Source organism: Mytilus edulis, chromosome 8, assembly GCF_963676685.1.
Source record: "Mytilus edulis chromosome 8, xbMytEdul2.2, whole genome shotgun sequence".
Taxonomy (NCBI): domain Eukaryota; kingdom Metazoa; phylum Mollusca; class Bivalvia; order Mytilida; family Mytilidae; genus Mytilus; species Mytilus edulis.
The window spans coordinates 27,608,172-27,628,794 of NC_092351.1; the positions used below are offsets into that span (position 1 = coordinate 27,608,172).

Sequence of the window (20,623 nt, forward strand, 5' to 3'; positions counted from 1 at the left end):
TGCTTTATAGCTTAACACACATAAAGTTGCTGACGTAGGTTGACCGTTGTCCGAACTTTTAAGATGTTTTATTAAACTTTGCTAGACATATAATCGAAGGTCCATTTGGCTGAAGTTTTATTGCACAGATACGTTCAATAGATTGTTAAAGTACTTATTTGACATATTTGAAATACCCTACGCTTTGAAAATGTATAGAACAGTTAAACAATAATTTTATATAAAATAGTTTACAGAGTAGAACTTACATACATTAACTAATAAATTGTATGAAATACAATAAACTGCATTTTTCTATTACAATACAACCAGTATGATGGTCTGGATTCGGGGGTCTTAATTTCTGTATTATTTGATATTTGAGGCAAATTTTCTCTGTTCTTTATACTTTTTGAACATTATTCTCTTCTCTTAACATTTTAACACCATTATTCTAGCTATTATTTATTTCTTGATCCATTGTCTCTATTATCTATATTTGTTGTCCACTATTCTCAATTCCATAATCCCCCATCAACGGTCTCTAGTTAATGTCATCTTATAGTCCTCACAAATAAGCAAAATTAATACCGAATAGGCTCCAAATGGCAAATGATTGAATGCTTTAATATCCCGGTTTGAATTGTGAAATTGCGGAAATTTGTTTTTTTAATCAATTGATCAAGCACAATACATTATCGTATTCGATGTTCGTAAAATACTGGCAGAGGAACCTTGTTCATCAACTCTAATAATCTTGGATCGACCTTTCTAAACTTAAAAGTAAAGTTCACACACCCATATTGTTCAGATTGTTAAGACTTTTGCATCCGTCGACATTATCTTCGATTAAAGTAGTATTGATCTGACAACCGCTGTGCATGTATACTTTAACGACCGGCTAGTTTAACTTTTCGTGTCAGTTTTAAAAGTAGTTACCTCCTTTGTTAGTGTGATGTTGTCATTAATCTATTTATTTGTACCATATTTATATAATACTATAATTTACAATTTAAATTTGTGATTCGTTTAATATTTAAATATAATAATTTATTCTTTATCAAAGATATAAACAAGGTCTTTGATTACTGTATCACCGTAGTTCAATTCAGAAGTCATGCGGTCTATTTTGTCTACATTATGTTGAAAGAACACCGGGGTGTTTACATTGGCTATATTTATCATCAATGACTGAACAACAAGAAAGGAAAACATTTTACATTATAAATCGAGAAATAATTAAAATTATATACAAAACTCTATGTTCACCCTTTTTGTTTTCGATAAGTATGTAACAAAAATCGACAACAAAAAGAGGGAGGTTTGGCATGCCACAAAACCAGGTTCAACCCATCATTTTGTCCTTTAAAAATGTCCTGTACCAAGTCAGGAATATGGCCATTGTTATATTATTGTTCGTTTCTGTGTGTGTGTTACATTTTAACGTTGCGTCGTTTGTTTTCTCTTATTTTTGAGTGTAAATTCACATTACAATAAGACGTTTCACGGTATTTATCTATCACAAATTCATGTAATTGGTTTTGATGTTATATTTGTTATTCTCATAGGATTTTGTCTGATGCTTAGTCCGTGTCTGTGTGTGTTACATTTTAATGTGGTGTCGTTGTTCTCCTCTTATATTTAATGCGTTCCCTCAGTTTTAGTTTGTTACCCCGATTTTGTTTTTTGTCCATGGATTTATGAGTTTTGCACAGCGGTTTACTACTGTTGCCTTTATTTATAATTTCATTCTCTGATGCACCTTTAAATGAATGACAAATGACAGCATTGTCATTTTTTGAATGACAATTAAACAGTGTGGGAAAGATAAATAGAATACACTTTCGTTTTTCGTTTTTTTGTTTTTGTGAAATCACAAATGAAAAATGAAAACACTTTAATTTTTCGGTTTTAGTTTTTGAGAAATCAAAATTGAAAAATAGAAATACTTTTGTTTTTCGTTTTTTGTTTTGTGAAATCAAAATCGAAAAACGAAAACATTTTTTGGTTGAAATCAAAAACGAAAAATGAAAACACTTTCGTTTTTTGTTTTTTGTTTTTGATATTTCAAAACGAAAAACGAATGGACGCAGATATACACGGACCCCGTTTCTATTCGACTTATGGTTTTTTTCTACTTGTAGTGTTTCCCTCTTTTTTGACAAACATTGATTTGAATCCGGGAAATGTTTTTTGTTCCTTTCTGTAATGAAGATGCTAGTATGTCATCCCTCTTCTATAGCCTCAACGTTTCACTTTTTATGTATCAACGATGAATGCATATTAACAATGAAAGATACAGCTTACAGCTTCTTTATCCTAATGCGCTTGGAAACTGAAATAATTCTGACATAAACAACTTCAAATTCAGACTTGTACCTACCAAGTAAACCTACATTAATAAGCTGTACAACAAACGTTATTCTGTCATTTGAAAAAAGACATTTTTCTTTTTTGTATAATAATACCCTAGTAGAAGGTTTATTATGTTGAAGTCCATTTATAACATTCTAGCAGTCTAAAAAGACGAATTGTCTCTCTTTCTTTAATCGACCTGATTATCAATATTATTTGCAACATCAGCAATGTGAGTAATCCTCATTTTGCACAAATTGAAAAAGCACAAAAAATGGAAAAAAATTTAAAGAGGTTTTAAGTCATTGTGTGATTTTACTAAAATGTTACGTAATATTATGAATAGAATGAAACAACAGCCGGCTTTTGTTACTGATTTTGAATTTTGATTTAAAGATTTTGTCATTATGTGATTTTAAGAAATGTTACGAAATATTATGAATAGTTTGTATACACGAGAATGAATCATCAACCGGCTTTTTGTTAATAATTTTGAATACTAATTGAAAGTTTTTGTAATTTATTAAAAAAATGAAAATTCAATCTACGGTTTCAATGCTTTTGTTGCATTTTATGTCTGACTCTATTGCAACAGATGCATTCTATTCAACTATAGAATAATGAAGTATTTTTAAGTGGACAGTACCATATATATTGACTTGACTGTGACTACATTTTGAATAATTAACTCAGTGCGCTGTTTGGTTTTTAAGAAGAATTGCAAGCAATTTTTGTCTAATTTATCTGTCATGTGGTCGATTTGGATAGTTGCGCTAAGTTTGATCCATTATGGATATGTAAGTAAAGCTTATATTTATTCACATAGACGTGAAGCTATAGTAATAATATCAGAACATTCAAGCTTCTAGACTAAAATCTCTTAAGCTGGTGTCACACATTCACGATTTTTACTGCCGTCCTTGACAGGACCATTCCCGATTAAAATTTGTCAAAAGTCTGATCAAGGTCATGTGAATCGTGAATGGAAATTCACACTTTAATTAAAATTTTTAAAACAAATAATTTAATCACGACAACAATCAGATATTGTTCAGGAAGCGTCGATATTCAACCGTTTCCAAGCGAATTTATCCCGATAATCCCGTTCTCAATCCGATTCTAATCCAATTTGTATCTTTCTCCTGGGAAAACTCGACCGAGTCTGTCACGACTGCGTCCCGATCCTACCGAATGTAATCCGACAGAGATAAGACAGTGACCAGACAGTGAACCGACGCTGACGGAAGTTATCCGTTCGAAATTTGTCGGCATACTCGTGATGATCGGGTACTGTACATGTCGGAACGTAATCATATCACGGTCCGCTCTATCGCATTGCAAACGGCTTTGTCTGGTCTCAGTCGTATTGTATTCTGTAATTGTCGGGACTCTGACGTGGGTATCATTGACGAATTTCGTATTAATAACGGGACTGTTCCGGAACGGTTTCGGCAACAACGGTCCGCAATCGACAAGATCTGGATGCAATCTGAACTCAATCGGCAGAAAAATAGCAATGAAAAATTTCTCCACCACATCATTCCCGTTCCACAGGACACCGTCCGGAATACACAGAACATCGTTAGGATTTTGATCCGATACAGCAGAATCTGTCACGACATAGGCACGATTATAATCCGACTACACAAAATCGGCTAAGTTTCCCCGAATGTTACGGGACGCACATAACTGTCGGGGTGCTTCGCCGAACTATCCGGACCCTTCCCGACCCGTAGGAATCTGTTACGAACTTAAACGACTGCGTTCAGACAGTGATAGGACATTCCAGATAATTAAGGATACTAGTATTCCGACTTTTTTACATTTCGTGTCGTATCGCTGTCTGATCTCAAACGACAGCAATTATCGGCAATGTGTGAACCCCGCATTACTTGGCTTTTAAACATTAAGATTCTGCCCTCGTAAATATGCGTTGCACAGTGTCACTGACCTGTTTAAAGTCGACTTGGCAAATCAGAACGTCTAAAACAGTAAATGTAAAACTTTTTGTGGCAAGAGCAGTTACTTTATAAAGTACTTGTTGTTCTCATTGCACAGATACGAAGTTACAACAACAAATCATTATAATAATTTCTATATAAATTTATACTTGCACTTCAACTAAGGTTTCAACTCCCTCAAGCAAAGTTGGCCTTATATTGATTTGACTATTTTGTATGTCCTTTTTGGTTTATAGCTCTTCGTTTTCGGTCCTCTTACATCCTTGGCTTTCAACTACTCGGCTTTGAGCGTTCCTGATGTAGGTAAATTCATTAAAGCGCTTCGGACGCATGACATTTATTTCGTGTTTTCATTTTTTACAGCACTGAGTCGATACCTCTGCTGGTGGACTATCAGTCCCCGTTGGTAATTATCATCAATTCGGTAGTCAGTACTTAGGTACTGACATGATTATAACAAATTATTTAAAATTGCCAGTTTATAAATTTTAAAACTATACAGAAACTAAGGTTTCAACCTCTCAGGCAAAGTTGGCCTTAGAGGGATTTGGCTATATTTTTATGTCCTTTTTTAGATAATTTGTTATAAATCATGTCAGTACCGAAGTACTGACCGAAGTACTGACCACCGAGCTGATGATATGACCATCTACACAAGTGGCTTTTGTGTTTATGTGAAAGAAAACATAAGGAAGCACCATGTATCTAGTTTACAAATCATCAAAATAAAACAAATATACACTAACACTTCAGTTAATTAAATATGCGAAAGCTTCGCTTAGATTATCTGATTGTACTTTATATCATATTTCGATATATATTGGTAGGCTTACACAAAAGTATACTGTGTGAAAATTAAAAAAAAAGTTTGAATCAATCTTATCACATTGAAATGAAAAATGATAGATAGTATAATTCTAGATTTTCAATTCATACACTTCAATGAAATAAAATGTACATCACTTAATTATGTCCTCATTACATACAAGTTGCACAATAAATCATTTCAACAATTGTATTGTAAAAATCTCGAATATGCTATATACTTTATTAAAGTTTTATTATTTTCAACAGATTTTAGCAACCGACGTGAAGCCTAATAGTAAGTCATAGTTATCCACAGCTTTATATTTATAAAATTATTCCTGTAAAAATAAAATACTACACAGTAAATTAAAAATTTTGCAATGTATATTCCATCAAAATCGGGACAGGAATTTGACTACAAAGGGTGGTTTTAAAGAAGTTGATGGAAATGTGATTGTCGTTAGACGGAGCTACAAAAATTACTTCCATTGCGTAAAATTGTAATTTGTCGAGCGCATAAACTGACTTTTGTATCAATGTTTGATAGACAAAAACCTAATGTATTATTGGTCAATTAGACAGTATTAAAAACAAAACCTTCTAGTGAATTATTTTTACGAATGTAACATTGTGCCGATAACACAAAGAATACATTATCATAAATCATTACTTATGTATGAGGGAAAATATGGTTTAGCTCCAGAATATTTGTCAAGTCTTATTTTATCAGATTCTGCAAACCAAAAATACAATACGAGATTTTCGTATTCAAATAATTTTATGATTCCAAAGCCAAATACAGAGTTGTATAAGTCTAGTTTCTCGTACAGTGAACCAAACATTTTGAATGCTCTTTCTAACACAATTAGAAAATCAAATTTTAAAGCATAACTACAAATCTATGCACTTTTAATATATTTGTACTGTAATGCCATAAAATATTTTTTATTTAAATTGTATTGCATCTTTATCATTATCATTATTATTGAATTTGTATTGTTTAATTTTTAATGTAATTATTGTTATTGTATTAAGAGAGCCTTATTGAAAATTGGTGTAATCCAAATGAGTTACTCTCTCTAAATAAAGACATTAGTATTAGTATTATTAGCACAACAACACAAAAAGATAACTAGAGGCCTATGTGAGATCTTCAATAAAAGAGAAATATATACACAGTATTTTAAACTCTTTATCTCTCCGAATGTACGCAGAAAAGTTGTGAACGAACAGAGTCGATCAAACATGTACAATTCACAACAGTATTGAATTGTCTTCGGTTAAACGTTTTATAAATATAATCTGCATTTTGCTATTTCCCAAATTAGATATTAAAGGGTACTATTATACAAATCTCTCATTAGAATAATGAAGTATGTGAATTATAATTCCCTTTGCCCTAAAGAAACACAGAAGTCTTTCATATCCTGCGTATTTAAGTGTAGAATTAATATGAATGGGGTATGGTAAAAATTGTCTAAAGAAAAGTAACGGAAATCTTTATTTTTTGGAATAAAAAACATTGCCCTTATTTTTGTTTCGTTAGTTAAAACAAGGTTCCTTTCCAAATTTCAACTTTGTAAATGAGGGGGGGGGGGGGGTATTTTGCAATCATTTTGCCTCTATAGGACCCGACCATTAATTTTTATGACTAGGCCCTTATAAATTATTGGTACATCTCAGTGTTATCATACGATTCATAGCCTAGATGCCTTTGTAAAAGGAACTGGGAAAATATACTGATCTCTATTGCAAATCATTAAAACCAATGTATAAATCATAAAGTACCCTGTAAGGTGTCTCAAGATGAAGCAGCTAACATCTCTCCGATCTCCAAGTACCAATAACTCTGAGCTGATATAGAAAAAGCCTTTGACCCATCTTTTCATTTCTGAAGTCTAGCAAGTGAGGACCAAGTCGTCATTTTTCTGCCTCCTCTGCCAGGCCAAGCTGTTCAGTTATTTTGCGAATTGCAAATTGAAACGGCACGAGAGGGTTGCTGGTAAGGGTAACCCTTTTCCTTTCTTTATTTTTCACAACTCAATTCATGTGCTCTGGGTCAATGTCACTAATCAAACACTCAATTATTTTAATTGATTTTATCTTGGGATTGAGCAGGGGGCTGAGAGTAACTATATTTGCTAGAGGTATAGGGGAGGGTTGAGTTCTCATAAAAAATGTTTAACCCCGCCACATTTTTTAGCCTTTCCCAAGTCGGGAACCTCTGGTCATTGTTTATAGTCTTGTATTTTTTTTTTTGGATTTGGGTTCATTTATATGTTTTGGAGTTTAGTGTGACTATAAAAAAAAGATGTGGTATGATTGCCAATGAGACAACTCGCCACAAGAGACCAAAATGACACAGAAATTAACACCTATAGGTCATCGCACGGCCTTCAACAAAGAGCAAAGCCCATACCGCATAGTCAGCTATAAAAGGCCCTGAAATGGCAATGTAAAATAATTCAAACGAGAAAACTAACGGCCTCATTTATGTGACGTTCATTTTATATGAACTAGTACACATTTTTATTAAGGGAACGAACATTTAACTTCAAAGAAGGGGGGAAGGGCGGTATTATTTTTTTCCCTCAAAAATATTCTGATCCCTAATTTGATGAAAAAAATTATTGTGGTCAAGCAGATGAAAAAAAAAATAATTCTGAATCCTGATTTCCCTATACCTTATAGTGTTAAATTTTGTAAAAAAAATAAATTGATTGATAGCGTCGAAAAACTAAAACTCAGACCAAAAAACATAGCATAAAAGATAACAGACAGTGGGTTGAAAACAGTAAACAGTTTATTTTTATTTCAAACAACAGTTAACAACACCTTGGAAAAGACCAAAACAGGTTAACATAAAAAGGTATTGCCCCCTCTATACGCGTATGGCCAGGTAATTTGACACTGTAAATATGGCATTCGAGTTCTCATAAAAGAATTGTTTATACAAAATTGAATTTTGAGTAACTTTATCATATGTTAATCATTGCTACATAATTATTTGAATGGGATGCAAATAAGTAAGTTTTTACTCACAAGTTAAAATTATAGTAAACAAGTTATTACAAGCGATTTGTTCCTACGAATTACAGTTTCTTTCATATCGGTTAAGAATTGGCTTCTCTTATTGGATAACAAGGGGCCACATGACGTTTTTTATTCTTTATTAAAAAAATCCATGATAGGTCTTTAACAGAAATAAACGGACCAGAAAACCGGTCGTTAACGAACTTTAACATGTTAATGACCGGTGGGGCGTTGTTTCTCTGTTTAGAGTGATGTCAATTTTATATTAAAGTGGTTGAATTATTTACCATATGTTTTCGTTAATTATAAAATTATAGAAATCTTTATTTTGTATTCATGTACAAAAAATGCACTTAAATGAATGGCAGTGGCTTATAGTTATCACTATGACTGGTCTTTACTCTTTCCTATAGAAATCGTACAATAACTCTAGTTTGCTTTGAACAATTTCAATTTATGAGATTTTTTAAAAACATGGTTCCTCAATGAAATAAACATAATAGTTATTGAAGAACTGGTCATTATCGTGACATATGGACTGCCCACAGGACAGTGGTTTTGACTAAGACAGCGATATTGACTGTACAAGAAGTCAACTGTTTTACAAACAGACGAAAAAGTATACTTGATACAGACCATTTTAATTATTACTATCGAAGGCAATAAAAAAGACAAAGGCAAACAAGCCAGAGTCAGACAATTTGTCAACGATAAATGATTTCAGTAAGGAAATGATATGCTAGTTTGCTCTTTTTTTGTGGAGGGGTTGGATAACGTGCGGTGTATTTTTACACATTTTATCCTGCTTATTTTTTTTTGTATGCAAGAATAACTCGCTATAAATAAAAGAAAGCTCTTTTTCGAATTATTCCTATATCCATAACCAGTCATATACAGTCCTAGCTGAAACCATCTTGTTCTATGTTAAACACGGAAATTCAATACAAAAAGAAAAAAATGTCTATATGATCCAAAACTTTACACATATATATCCACATGTGCAATCCAGCTTGTCTGCCTTTACTAGATCAAGAATATCGAACGATAATGCCTTTGTTAAATATAAATGCCACTTTTGCTTGAAATAATTGAGTAGACGTAAAACGACAGAAAATGTGTTATTTCATTCTGTATGGCAATTTATTTTAACCAGACGAGCCATCCCAGCTCCTTAGAATCTTTTTTTTTTGTTCTTTTAACACATTCTTATTATAATTTACTTTATACAAAGGGTATATTTTCCCCTTACAGGTTGTGATGTTGGAGATCCTCTTAATGACGTTTTCTGTGGCAGGAATCAACAAGCTTGTCCTAAAGGATATCACTGTCAGATCAGTCCATTTGATGATACAAATGGGATATGCTGTGAAAGCAATGGTATTTAGTTGGAAATCGGCCATATTGTAAAGTCGGCTAGCAATTTTGATTTTACTCTATACTCTGACTGCATTACGATATTAGGAGTGGAAATTAATGCTGTTCTAAAATACTAAATAAAATGAGATTTTTATAGATTTGTTTTGAATATCCATCACAGTTTTCGAGATTTAAGACAAAATCATGAAAATAGATCAAAAATACTGTTTTTTTTATGATTACGACGACGACGACGTGGCATTAACTCGGCTGCATGGCAAAGGCACGTCAGCTTAAACATGACTGTCGAACTGACACTACTACATTTCGATGATTTCAAATTTTATTATAATTATTTTAACCTTGTTCCGTAATAATAGAGTTTGATATGGTAGAGAGATACTTTGAGGGAAATAATACTAATAATAACAAATAAATCATGTAAAATTACAAAGGATCATCAATAATAATTTGACTCAATAAATTGCATTATATTATTTCACAATCTACACTAACATAGTTGACAAGTTTGTTTCCAGATTGCAGGACAAAAGAGTATTGTACAATTTCCAATTTTTGTTTTAGAACCGACGGCTTGTCTGAAATGCTGTGGATCTCCTCCATGTTGTAGCACATGCATGCGTAAGTATACCAGTTATAAAACAGGTGTTACACTGGTCGATTTGTAGTTGCTCATAACCTGTTTAATTGAGAGCAAGGCCAATGTATTTAGAGATAATAACTCAAAGAAAGATTTGCATTGGAAAAAATATTCATTGTAGCAATGCAAGTAGCATTGTGTATTATGCATTTCTTATTTATATTAAAAGAAAATTTAAAAAGAAATATTTGCACATTTTTTGTTTTATTTTAACACTTTTATTACCAATTTATATATAATGAACCATGTAACTGAGCTCTAAATCATCTCAAGTATTAAAAACGATAAATGAATGAAAAAGAAAGTATCACCGATGTCATTATCACAGCATTTTTTAAGGACAACAAATCTAACTAAGATATTACAAAAGGCAATCAGAGATGAGGTTCCTGACATTAGAACATTGACATATTATGGCGTGTTAAATTTAATATTTGAATGCAAATTCCTCGCTTCCGAAAATATTCTTCAGGGGCGTTCCTAGGATATTTGAAAGAGGGGGCGTAAAATCAAATCTTTTGCCGAGCGGACATAAAACATAAAATAATTGTGAAATGCACTTATGTAACGGTTCCTGACTTGGAGCATGTATATTTTATTTCATTTTTTAAAAGGGGGGGGGGGGGCGTACGCCCATTACGTCCTCACCTGGACCCGCCCCTGTTCCTAATCAATGAAATAACAAATGGTATATAACATAATATAAATAAAAAATAACAAAAAGCTTCCAATTATATAATATTTTAGTGATTCCAAGCAAAACACTTGTTAAAATAAACTAGATCTTGTGAATTGTCTATGAATAAATAACTCGCTGAAATCAAATGAAAGAAAGCTCTTTTCGAATTAATCGCATATATAGCCAGTCACATACAGTACTTGATGATACGATCTTGTTCTATGTAAAACACAGAAATGCAAAACAAAAAGAAATATAACTATACGATCTTTAAAAATATATACATATCTATCCACATGTACATGCCAGCTTGTCTGACTGTCCGAAATTAGGAATATCGAAAGTGATTGCCTTTGTTAAATATAAATGCCACTTTAAAAATTGAGTTGTCGAAAAATAACAGTAAATGTTTTATTCCATTGTTTTCTGCATGTCAATTTATTTTAACCAGATGCGCAATTCCGGCTCCTTCAAATCTCTGTTTTGCTCTTTTCGTACATTCTTTATATTTTACTTTATACAAAGGGTACATTTTCCCCTTACAGGTTGTGATGTTGGAGATCCTCTTAATGACGTTTTCTGTGGCAGGAATCAACAAGCTTGTCCTAAAGGATATCACTGTCAGATCAGTCCATTTGATGATACAAATGGGATATGCTGTAAAAGCAATGGTATTTAGTTAGAAATCGGCCATATTGTAAAGTCGGCTAGCAATTTAGATTTTACTCTATACTCTGACTGCATTCGTTATTACGAGAGTGGAAAATAATGCTGTTCTAAAATACTAAATAAAATGAGTTTTCTACAGATTTGTTTTTACTATTATAAAGAAGAATGCACACACTGAATTGCTTTACTATTCATGATCTATTGTATATTGTTAGTCCAAAAATAAAGATTAACAAGTATTCCATGGATTTGACATTATGCATTTAATGATCTATGAAAATGAGTCAAGATTCGATAATCCAAGCAGACATGTACAGAACATGCACCTCAAAATCATTACGTACACAAAATATAGTTGACCTGTTGCTTAAAAGAGGGACGAAAGATACCAAAGGGACAGTCAAACTCATAAATCTAAAACAAACTGACAACGCCATGAAGTTTATAAAAAAAACCCACATCAAAACTAAATCTTGACTATGAACCATGAACATTAGGCCAACGTCAGATGAATCCTGCCAGACAGACATATACACCTTACAATCATTCAATTCATCATATATAATTCACGTTATCGGTAAAGTATGTAAGGAAATGACTTAACAAGGAAACTCAACATTGACCAATGAAACAGGAAAATGAGGTCAAGGACAGATGAACCCTGCCAGACAGACATGTACAGCTTACAATCATATCAAATATAATTGACCTACTGATTATGGTTATTGAAAAACAGACCAAATTACAACAAACAGCTGCGCCATGAGCGCATACTACGCCCTCGCATTTTGTAAGAATAAAGTTCATAACTTCTCAATGTCATATCAGAAATTTATGAAAAATTAAAGGGAAATAATATCTTAATAGATATAAACCAGGCATCTTAGTTTAATGAAAACTGCTCAAAGCACTGTAAAGGTATTGTTTGAAAACTGGAAAATCACCCCTTTTTGATGAATAAAATCCTTTAACTAGGAAATGTAAAATGTAAATTCTATAAAAATCGAAAGGTAGATTTCATGAGAACTGCTGAAAGCATTTTTTAGCTATTGTCCGAAAACTGGAAAATCCCTCTTTTTTAATGAATGAAACCCCATAGCTCGGAAACGTAAAATCCTAAATTTATTAAAATTGAAAGGGAGCTCATGTCAATAGATATAAATAATTCACCAAAGTTTCTTGCAAATTGGTAAAAGCATTTTTGAGTTTTTGTCCGAAAACGGAAAATTCCCCCTTTTTTTATGAATTAAATCCCATAACTCGACAACCTAAAATCAAAAATTTATAAAAACCGAAAGGGAGTTCACGTCAATAGAACAATTCCCCAAAGTTTCATGCAAATTGGTTAAAGCGTTAATGTCCGACATGTTCACGACGGACGGACGGACAACGGTATACCATAATACGTCCCGTAAACGGGCGTATAAAAACTTAATATTGACCAATAAACCACGAAAATGAGGTAAGGTAAGATTATATCTGCCAGACAAACATGTGCATCTAACAATCATCAGAGATCATTCCGGTTTTTAGTCTAGTTTGTGTGTCTCAGTCTTTAGTTTTCGATGTTGTGTGTTGAATGCCCCTAAACACATGCCTTCCTTTTTTAACGTATCATTAGGCAGATGTTAGAAGGCTAGGTAAATCGTACTTTACCACTGTAAATTCGTCATGCGCATAAGTCTTTCAGACATTTGTCCGCAAAAATACATAAAAAAGGAACTAAAAGGTTAATAATCCAACACTGTAATTAGATCATTGAATATTGTTTTTATTGGTATTGATATTGATTTTGTTATCAGTAAATTAAAAGCAAACTAAATATTATTATTATATGTATACATATACACAGTCATGAATCTACAATATGTCGATATCAGTATCTTGGCATTGCACAAGGTCGTGTATGAAGTCTTTACTCTAAATCCATTGGATGTTGGGTGTGTACTGATTGATAATTTAGTCTTAGATGCACAATTTTTTTTCAGTTGTTAGTGGCTTTGAACTAGCTGTCAGTAACTGCGAGTACTCTCAGATCTGTACTTATAGTGTCTTTTTATTGTTAGGATATACAAGTACCCGGCCTATGAGTGGCCGTTCATGTCATTTGCACGATTATATACGCGTATATTACCTACATATACGCGTAAATTGTGGTTTTTAACGCGTATATTGTCGTTTTATACTCTTTTATTGTTAAAATATACGCGTATATATACATGTTACTGCTGAAAATGATTTTTTTTTGTAAACGCGTATAATAAATGTAAATTCTTTGTACTATACGCGTATATAAACGCGTTACTTCTGGGAAGGTGTCAATATTTCAAATCCAATCAAAACTGTCCGTTACTGCGTTCGGTTTCACCAAGGGGACATAACTTGTTAGGAGGGAATTGTCAATGGCGCTTATACAGCTCCATTCGCTTATCCGACATGCTCAACAAAGATGGTCATTTGTTACAGAAGAACCCGCAGATGACGATTCCGTTGGAGGGTAAGTAATAAAGTAGAGATTGAAGTATTTCTACACGAGACTTTTCGTTGTATTATTGTCTATTATAGATACCACGATAAAGACCGCACTGATTCTCTTTATAAGCCTATCGAAATCGTTGATCGACGCTTCAACTTGAAAATAGATACATTTTATATATAAAAGAACTAAGTGTTTACCGTGTGAAAACCAATCTTGAAGTGAAAATTACAGGTACGAGCTTTACAAAACCAGTGCCTAGCTTTTTATTATTTCTTTTTAAGACTGGCACCATAAAGGTGCTACCATAACAATTGGTTCTTTTGCGTCTGCATCACTTTTTCAGATATACATTACAGTATTCAACATTCAGAATAAATGCTGTCAATAGCTAGATTTCTATGCATCGTGTGTACAATATTTTTTTATTTATCTTATAATATTTTATGCACCATAGACTATAGATTATTATTAAAGTTTTGCCTGGTTGTCATGAATTTTATAGTCCTAGTTTCACATTTTAAAGTACTCAAAAACCAGCTGTAGCTTTTCAAATCAGTCGAAAATCAAGTATGTTTGATAACAAATTTATTGTTTTCCATTTTCAAAAGTTGAATAGAAATTAAGATATGTATATAAAAAAAAGATGTGTAACGGTTATGATTGCCAATGAGACAACTCTCTTCAAGAGACCAAATGACACAGAAATTAATAACTATAGGTCACGGTACGGCCATAGCCCATACCGCATAGTCAGCTATAAAAGGCCCTGAAATGACAACTGTAAAACAATCCAAACTAGAAAACTAATGGCCTAGTTTATGTACAAAAATGAACGAAAAACACATCAGCAAACGACAACCACTGATTTATAACAAAATGTATGCAAGGACGGCTGTCCTACTGCACCTTACCGAGAATCGTTTTCTGCATTGAGAACGATCCGCATTTCCTGTTTGATGGGATACAATGCTAATTTATTGTTCCGGTTGACAAAGCTTTTAGCCTTGAGTTAAAAATACTTGATGGCCTGATTTACTTTGAAAATTCCACATAACAATGTGACTCATTTAAACATCAACACGGACAATTTCTCACTGCTATCTTATCCCCGCCTATCAACCCACGTGAATGTGGGCGGATCTTTTTTCAAGGTTTATAACATGTGTAAACCTAAAAATTCTTCAGCCACCCATTGTGAGCTCAACAAAGGCACGTAGTTAAGAGAATCACCCAATGTGAACTCAAAAATGGCACGTCGTTTTAATAGAAATGCTAAAAAGCAAAAATTCCGATTCTACAATAAAAAAGAACTGAATGAATATAATATGCAGCAAAAACTGCACATGCGGAAAAGCATGTAGTTCATCTATCAAAACGCAGATCATCAAATCAGGAATATATCCTGTTGGCGAAAGGCTTGAAATTTATACCAATGCCATCAAGCAAAAAATGCAAAAATGTCTATATTAAAAGACTACACTGAATTTGCTAGAAAACTACGATGTCGGTATATTTTCAGTCAAGATAAAACTGATCTTCATCCATTTCGTAACAATACAGGATATAAACCTGCCTCTACGTGCCATACGTTGGAAAATTATATAGATTTAACAAAGCTTGAATTGTCTTGTCTACCAATAGAAAAAAATGTAAAAAAAAACAATCTTACTAAGGGCGAAAGAATAGCACTACGCAATTTGAGAAATGATGAAACAATAGTAATAAAAAAGGCAGATAAAAACTCAAATTGTGTTATTTTAGACAGACTAGCATAAACTATTGTAATAAAATATATGAACACAGTGGTATAAACCATTTTTGGAGTGTAAAAAATTCTTTGGATGTTTTAGATAAATTACGGGCTTTTGATGGTCCTTTTGATTCTGTTAATAGTTTTGATTTTTCTACTCTTTATACTACACTTCCACACTATCTTATTAAACAAAAGTTTTCCTATTTAATTAAATGGTCGTTTGGTAAAGCTGAATGTAGATATATTTGCTGCAACTCATTTAAAGCCTTCTTCTCTAATGAGAAAGATAAATATGTTAGATATACTTACTGGAGGTGTGATGAGATGATTGAAGCTGTTAATTTTCTCCTTAATAATATTTATGTTCGTTTCGGCAACAAAGTTTATCGACAGGTTGTAGGTATCTCCATGGGCACTAATTGTGCCCCTTTAATAGCAGACTTGTTTTTGTACTGTTACGAATCACAGTTTATGACTAAACTCAGTAAAGACCCGTCGAAATTGCATTTAATTGATAAATTCAAGAACACTTACCATTATCTTGATGATATTTTTTCGTTAAATAATCAAGAATTTTTTCAATATACTGCGGAAATTTACCCCAAGGAACTTACTTTAAATAAATCAAATTTATTCGGTAATAACTGTCCTTTCCTGGATTTAGATATTTCGGTTTTAAATTGGAAACATTTGGTTTCGTATGATATAACACAGATGTTTACTAATCTACCTCAAGAAGCCTTATTGAGTGCTGTTGAACGAGCCTATGCCAGTTTTGACAAATCAAACTTCAAAGTCAATGCTCCGCCTGTCAATGTATTAATACATTTGTTGAGAATCATTTTAGAAAACAATGTATTTGAATTTGACGGAAAAATTTATAAACAAATAATAAGTACGGCAATTGGTGCAGTTCCTTCACCGGAAATCTGTGACATACTTATGTTTGAAATAATGAATCAAATTATTTCTGCATTTCAATATAAAGACAAAATATTCTATCATGGCAGATATAGAGACGATGGATTCATAATATATGATGGAACATCAGATGAAATTATAGATTTTTTTCGTCTAGCAAATAATTATAACCCCTTATTAAAGTTCACCTATGAAATCAAAAACGATAAAATGCTCGAGATAAAATGTCGTTCTTAGATGCTGCTGTAATTCAAGGTCAAAGATTTACAACATATGGCGTTCTTGACCTTGAAATACATTTTAAAGAAACAAATTCTTATCTGTTTCTACACAGAAATAGCTGTCACTCACAGCATGTATTCAGATGATTTATTAAAGGTGAAACACTACGGCAAATTAGAAACACAAGTGACCATAATAAATTAATAAACAATTTAGATAATTTCAAAGTGAAATTATTAGATAGGGGTTATGATAACGTGGAAATAGATGATAGTATTACTGATGCTTTATCAATTGACGGTACTCATTTATTACAATAAAATAAATACAAAGAAATACAAAATATTCCGTTAGTTTTAATAACTAAGTATAATCCATATATACGTAAAATAAAGAAACGTATAATGAAACACTGGCATTTATTACAGTTCGACGAAGATTGTGTACAAATATTCAATACAGCACCAATAGTTGCATATAGCAAACATAAAAGTATTGGAGATATGCTTAGTAGATCAAAGTTAAAGACTTTAACATCAAATTGACAGTTGGACCCCTGATGATGGCAGATATGTCATAATAACTAGATCTATTGAAGAAGAATTAAAATATATATATGTCAATATATACATAAATAATGCATCTTAAAATGACCATCCCAAGCTTACCTGCCGAAACACTGAAATAGTGTCGGGTCCTATTATGCAATATGGGATGCATGGCTGCATAGGCGTTTTATTAAAACAAAATGTATGCTAGGACGGCTGTCCTACTGCGCCTTACCTAGAATCGTTTTCTGCATTGAGAACGATCCGCATTTCCTGTTTGATGGGATACAGTGCTAATTTATTGTTCCGGTTGACAAAGCTTTTAGCCTTGAGTTAAAAATACTTGATGGCCTGATTTACTTTGAACATTCCACAAAACAATGTGGCTCAATTAAACATCATCAACACGGAAAATTTCTCACTGCTATCTTATCCCCGCCTATCAACCCACGTGAATGTGGGCGGATCTTTTTTCAAGGTTTATAACATGTGTAAACCTAAATATTCTTCAGCCACCCAATGTGAGATCAACAAAGGTACGTAGCTAAGAGAATCCACCGATGTGAACTCAAAAATGGCACATCGTTTTAATAGAAATGCTAAATAGCAAGAAACTACGCAATTTGAGAAATCATAAAACAATAGTAATAAAAAAAGCCAGATAAAAATTCAAATTGTGTTATTTTAGACAGACTAGACTACATAACAGAAGTTACAAGACAACTAAATACTCAACATTACTGCCAATTAGATTCATTTAACATGGCAGAATTGAAAACCCAGGTCATTGAGTACGTTAAATCATTATACGACCAAGGCATAATCGACAAAATATCATTTAAGTTTTTAACAAATGGTCAAAAATTAAGAGATGCACGTTTGGGGAGAATTTATATTCTCCCAAAAATTCACCGTCTTGAAACGGAGACATTCAAACAAATACAACATGATGGATTAAAGGAATTAAATATAATTCCACCTGACAGACCAATTATATCACAATGTGGTTCCGTAACTGAACTTATAGGTCATTACGTCGACTATTTTCTTATTCCTATAGTTCAAAATCAGTCTACATATATAAAAGATACTACATTGTTCATCAATATCATTGAGAAATTTAAACCTATAGCAAATAGCCTTTTGGTTTCGTACTATATAACACAGATGTTTACTAATCTACCTCAAGAAGCCTTATTGAGTGCTGTTGAACGAGCCTATGACAGTTTTGACAAATCAAACTTCAAAGTCAATGTTTCGCCAGTCAATGTATTAATACATTTGTTGAGAATCATTTTAGAAAACAATGTATTTGAATTTGACGGAAAAATTTATAAACAAATAATAGGTACGGCAATTGGTGCAATTCCTTCACCGGAAATCTGTGACATACTTATGTTCGAAATAATATGAATCAAATTATTTCTGCATTTCAATATAAAGACAAAATATTCTATCATGGCAGATATAGAGACGATGGATTCATAATATATGATGGAACATCAGATGAAATTATAGATTTTTTTCGTCTAGCAAATAATTATAACCCCTTATTAAAGTTCACCTATGAAATCAAAAACGATAAAATGTCGTTCTTACATGTTGATGTAATTAAAGGTCAAAGATTTACAACATATGGCATTCTTGACCTTGAAATACATTTTAAAGAAAACAAATTCTTATCTGTTTCTGCACTGAAATAGCTGTCACTCACAGTATGTATTCAGAGGATTTATTAAAGGTGAAGCAATAGGGCAAATAAGAAAACAAGTGACCATAATAAATTAATAAACAATCTAACTAATTTCAAAGTGAAATTATTAGATAGGGGTTATGATAACGTGGAAATAGATGATAGTATTACTGATGCTTTATCAGTTGACCGTACTGGTGTATTACAACAAAATAAATCCAAAGAAGAATTGAAATATAAATATGTCAATATATACATAAATAATGCATCTTAAAATGACCATCCCAAGCTTAACTGCCGAAACACTAAAATAGGGTCGGGTCCTATCATGCAATATGGGATGCGTGGTCGCATAGGTGTTTTATTATAACAAAATTTTGCTTTAATTCTAACCTTATTCAAACGTTACAAAAATAATATAAACGAATGTTTTACACTTATTACAAGTTATAGCAGTTGAAAAGTGATAAGATGGATATTTTGAATATATAAATGATTAAGAGAGAAAAAATTAGCAATTACAAAAAATCTAAATAAATCAAAGAAGAGAATAAACAACATGAAAAAATCAAGGCTTTTTTCACTATGGGATAACGGGCGTTGTAATGAAATGAAAAATAACTACGATACAGCAGCGGGATATTGAGAAGGTTTTTGTTTTAACTTAAAGATTTATACGTTCATAATTATTAAGATTCTTATAAAAAATAAGTATGAAGATCCTGATTTTTTTTTAAATTTTATAAGAAGGGGGTTGCATATAGCTGTGTGCTTGTTAAACCCTCAAAATTTGAAAATTTGAAAATAGATAATAATATGTAAAACATAAAGTGGTTTTACCATAGCTAGAAAGTGTTACATTTATAAATCAGCTATGTTGAAACACTGATGAAGTGTTATTAAGATACATTGTCTAATCTAAAATAAGTATACAGGTAGGACATTATATTTCTTTAAGTGTAGACAATTATTTATTTACCTTTCAAATTAATCTTTGTGATTTGGTGCCTAAGTTTTTATTTAATACGACAATGGCAGAACGTACGCTTAACCATGTTCCCCTTCTTATCATTGTTATAACATGCAAAATTATTTCATACGCACAATGACAATCCGAATCTGTTTTAAAGGAAATTTTATAAATCAAAAAGATAAATGTTGTTCTTAGCATAAATGTGTATCTAAACTAAATTTAAGAAGAGTGAAACAATTTTATTGAAACTCGTTAACCTTTCCAGATATAAACTTTAGAGAGAAACTCATGGCTCAGGTTGCATTCAAAACGTGTGACATTTGCAGTAGTGCTCTAGAAAGACATTTTTGTATCGACTGTGAACAATGTTTTTTGTGGAAATTGTAGAGGCTTACATACAAGGCAAACAGCAACACGACAACATGAATTTCAAGAAAGTTCCCAGATGAAGACAACTATAAATGTAAGGAATTGAAGATTATATTTTCATTTTTGAGACATGTAATTTACCTGTTTGTGGTTAGGTATGGTTGG

General features: G+C 32.2%; 1 protein-coding gene across 1 annotated transcript; it reads left to right on the plus strand.

The window, feature by feature from the left end:
- Positions 1–2,975: 2,975 nt before the first annotated feature.
- On the plus strand, positions 2,976–11,638 carry LOC139485249 (uncharacterized). The gene is made up of 5 exons (XM_071269549.1): positions 2,976–3,131; positions 5,370–5,397; positions 9,387–9,512; positions 10,077–10,133; positions 11,377–11,638. Exons 1-5 carry the CDS (start codon positions 3,084–3,086, stop codon positions 11,508–11,510), a joined length of 393 nt encoding a protein of 130 aa, XP_071125650.1. The 5' UTR covers positions 2,976–3,083; the 3' UTR covers positions 11,511–11,638.
- The last annotated feature ends 8,985 nt before the right edge of the window (positions 11,639–20,623 follow it).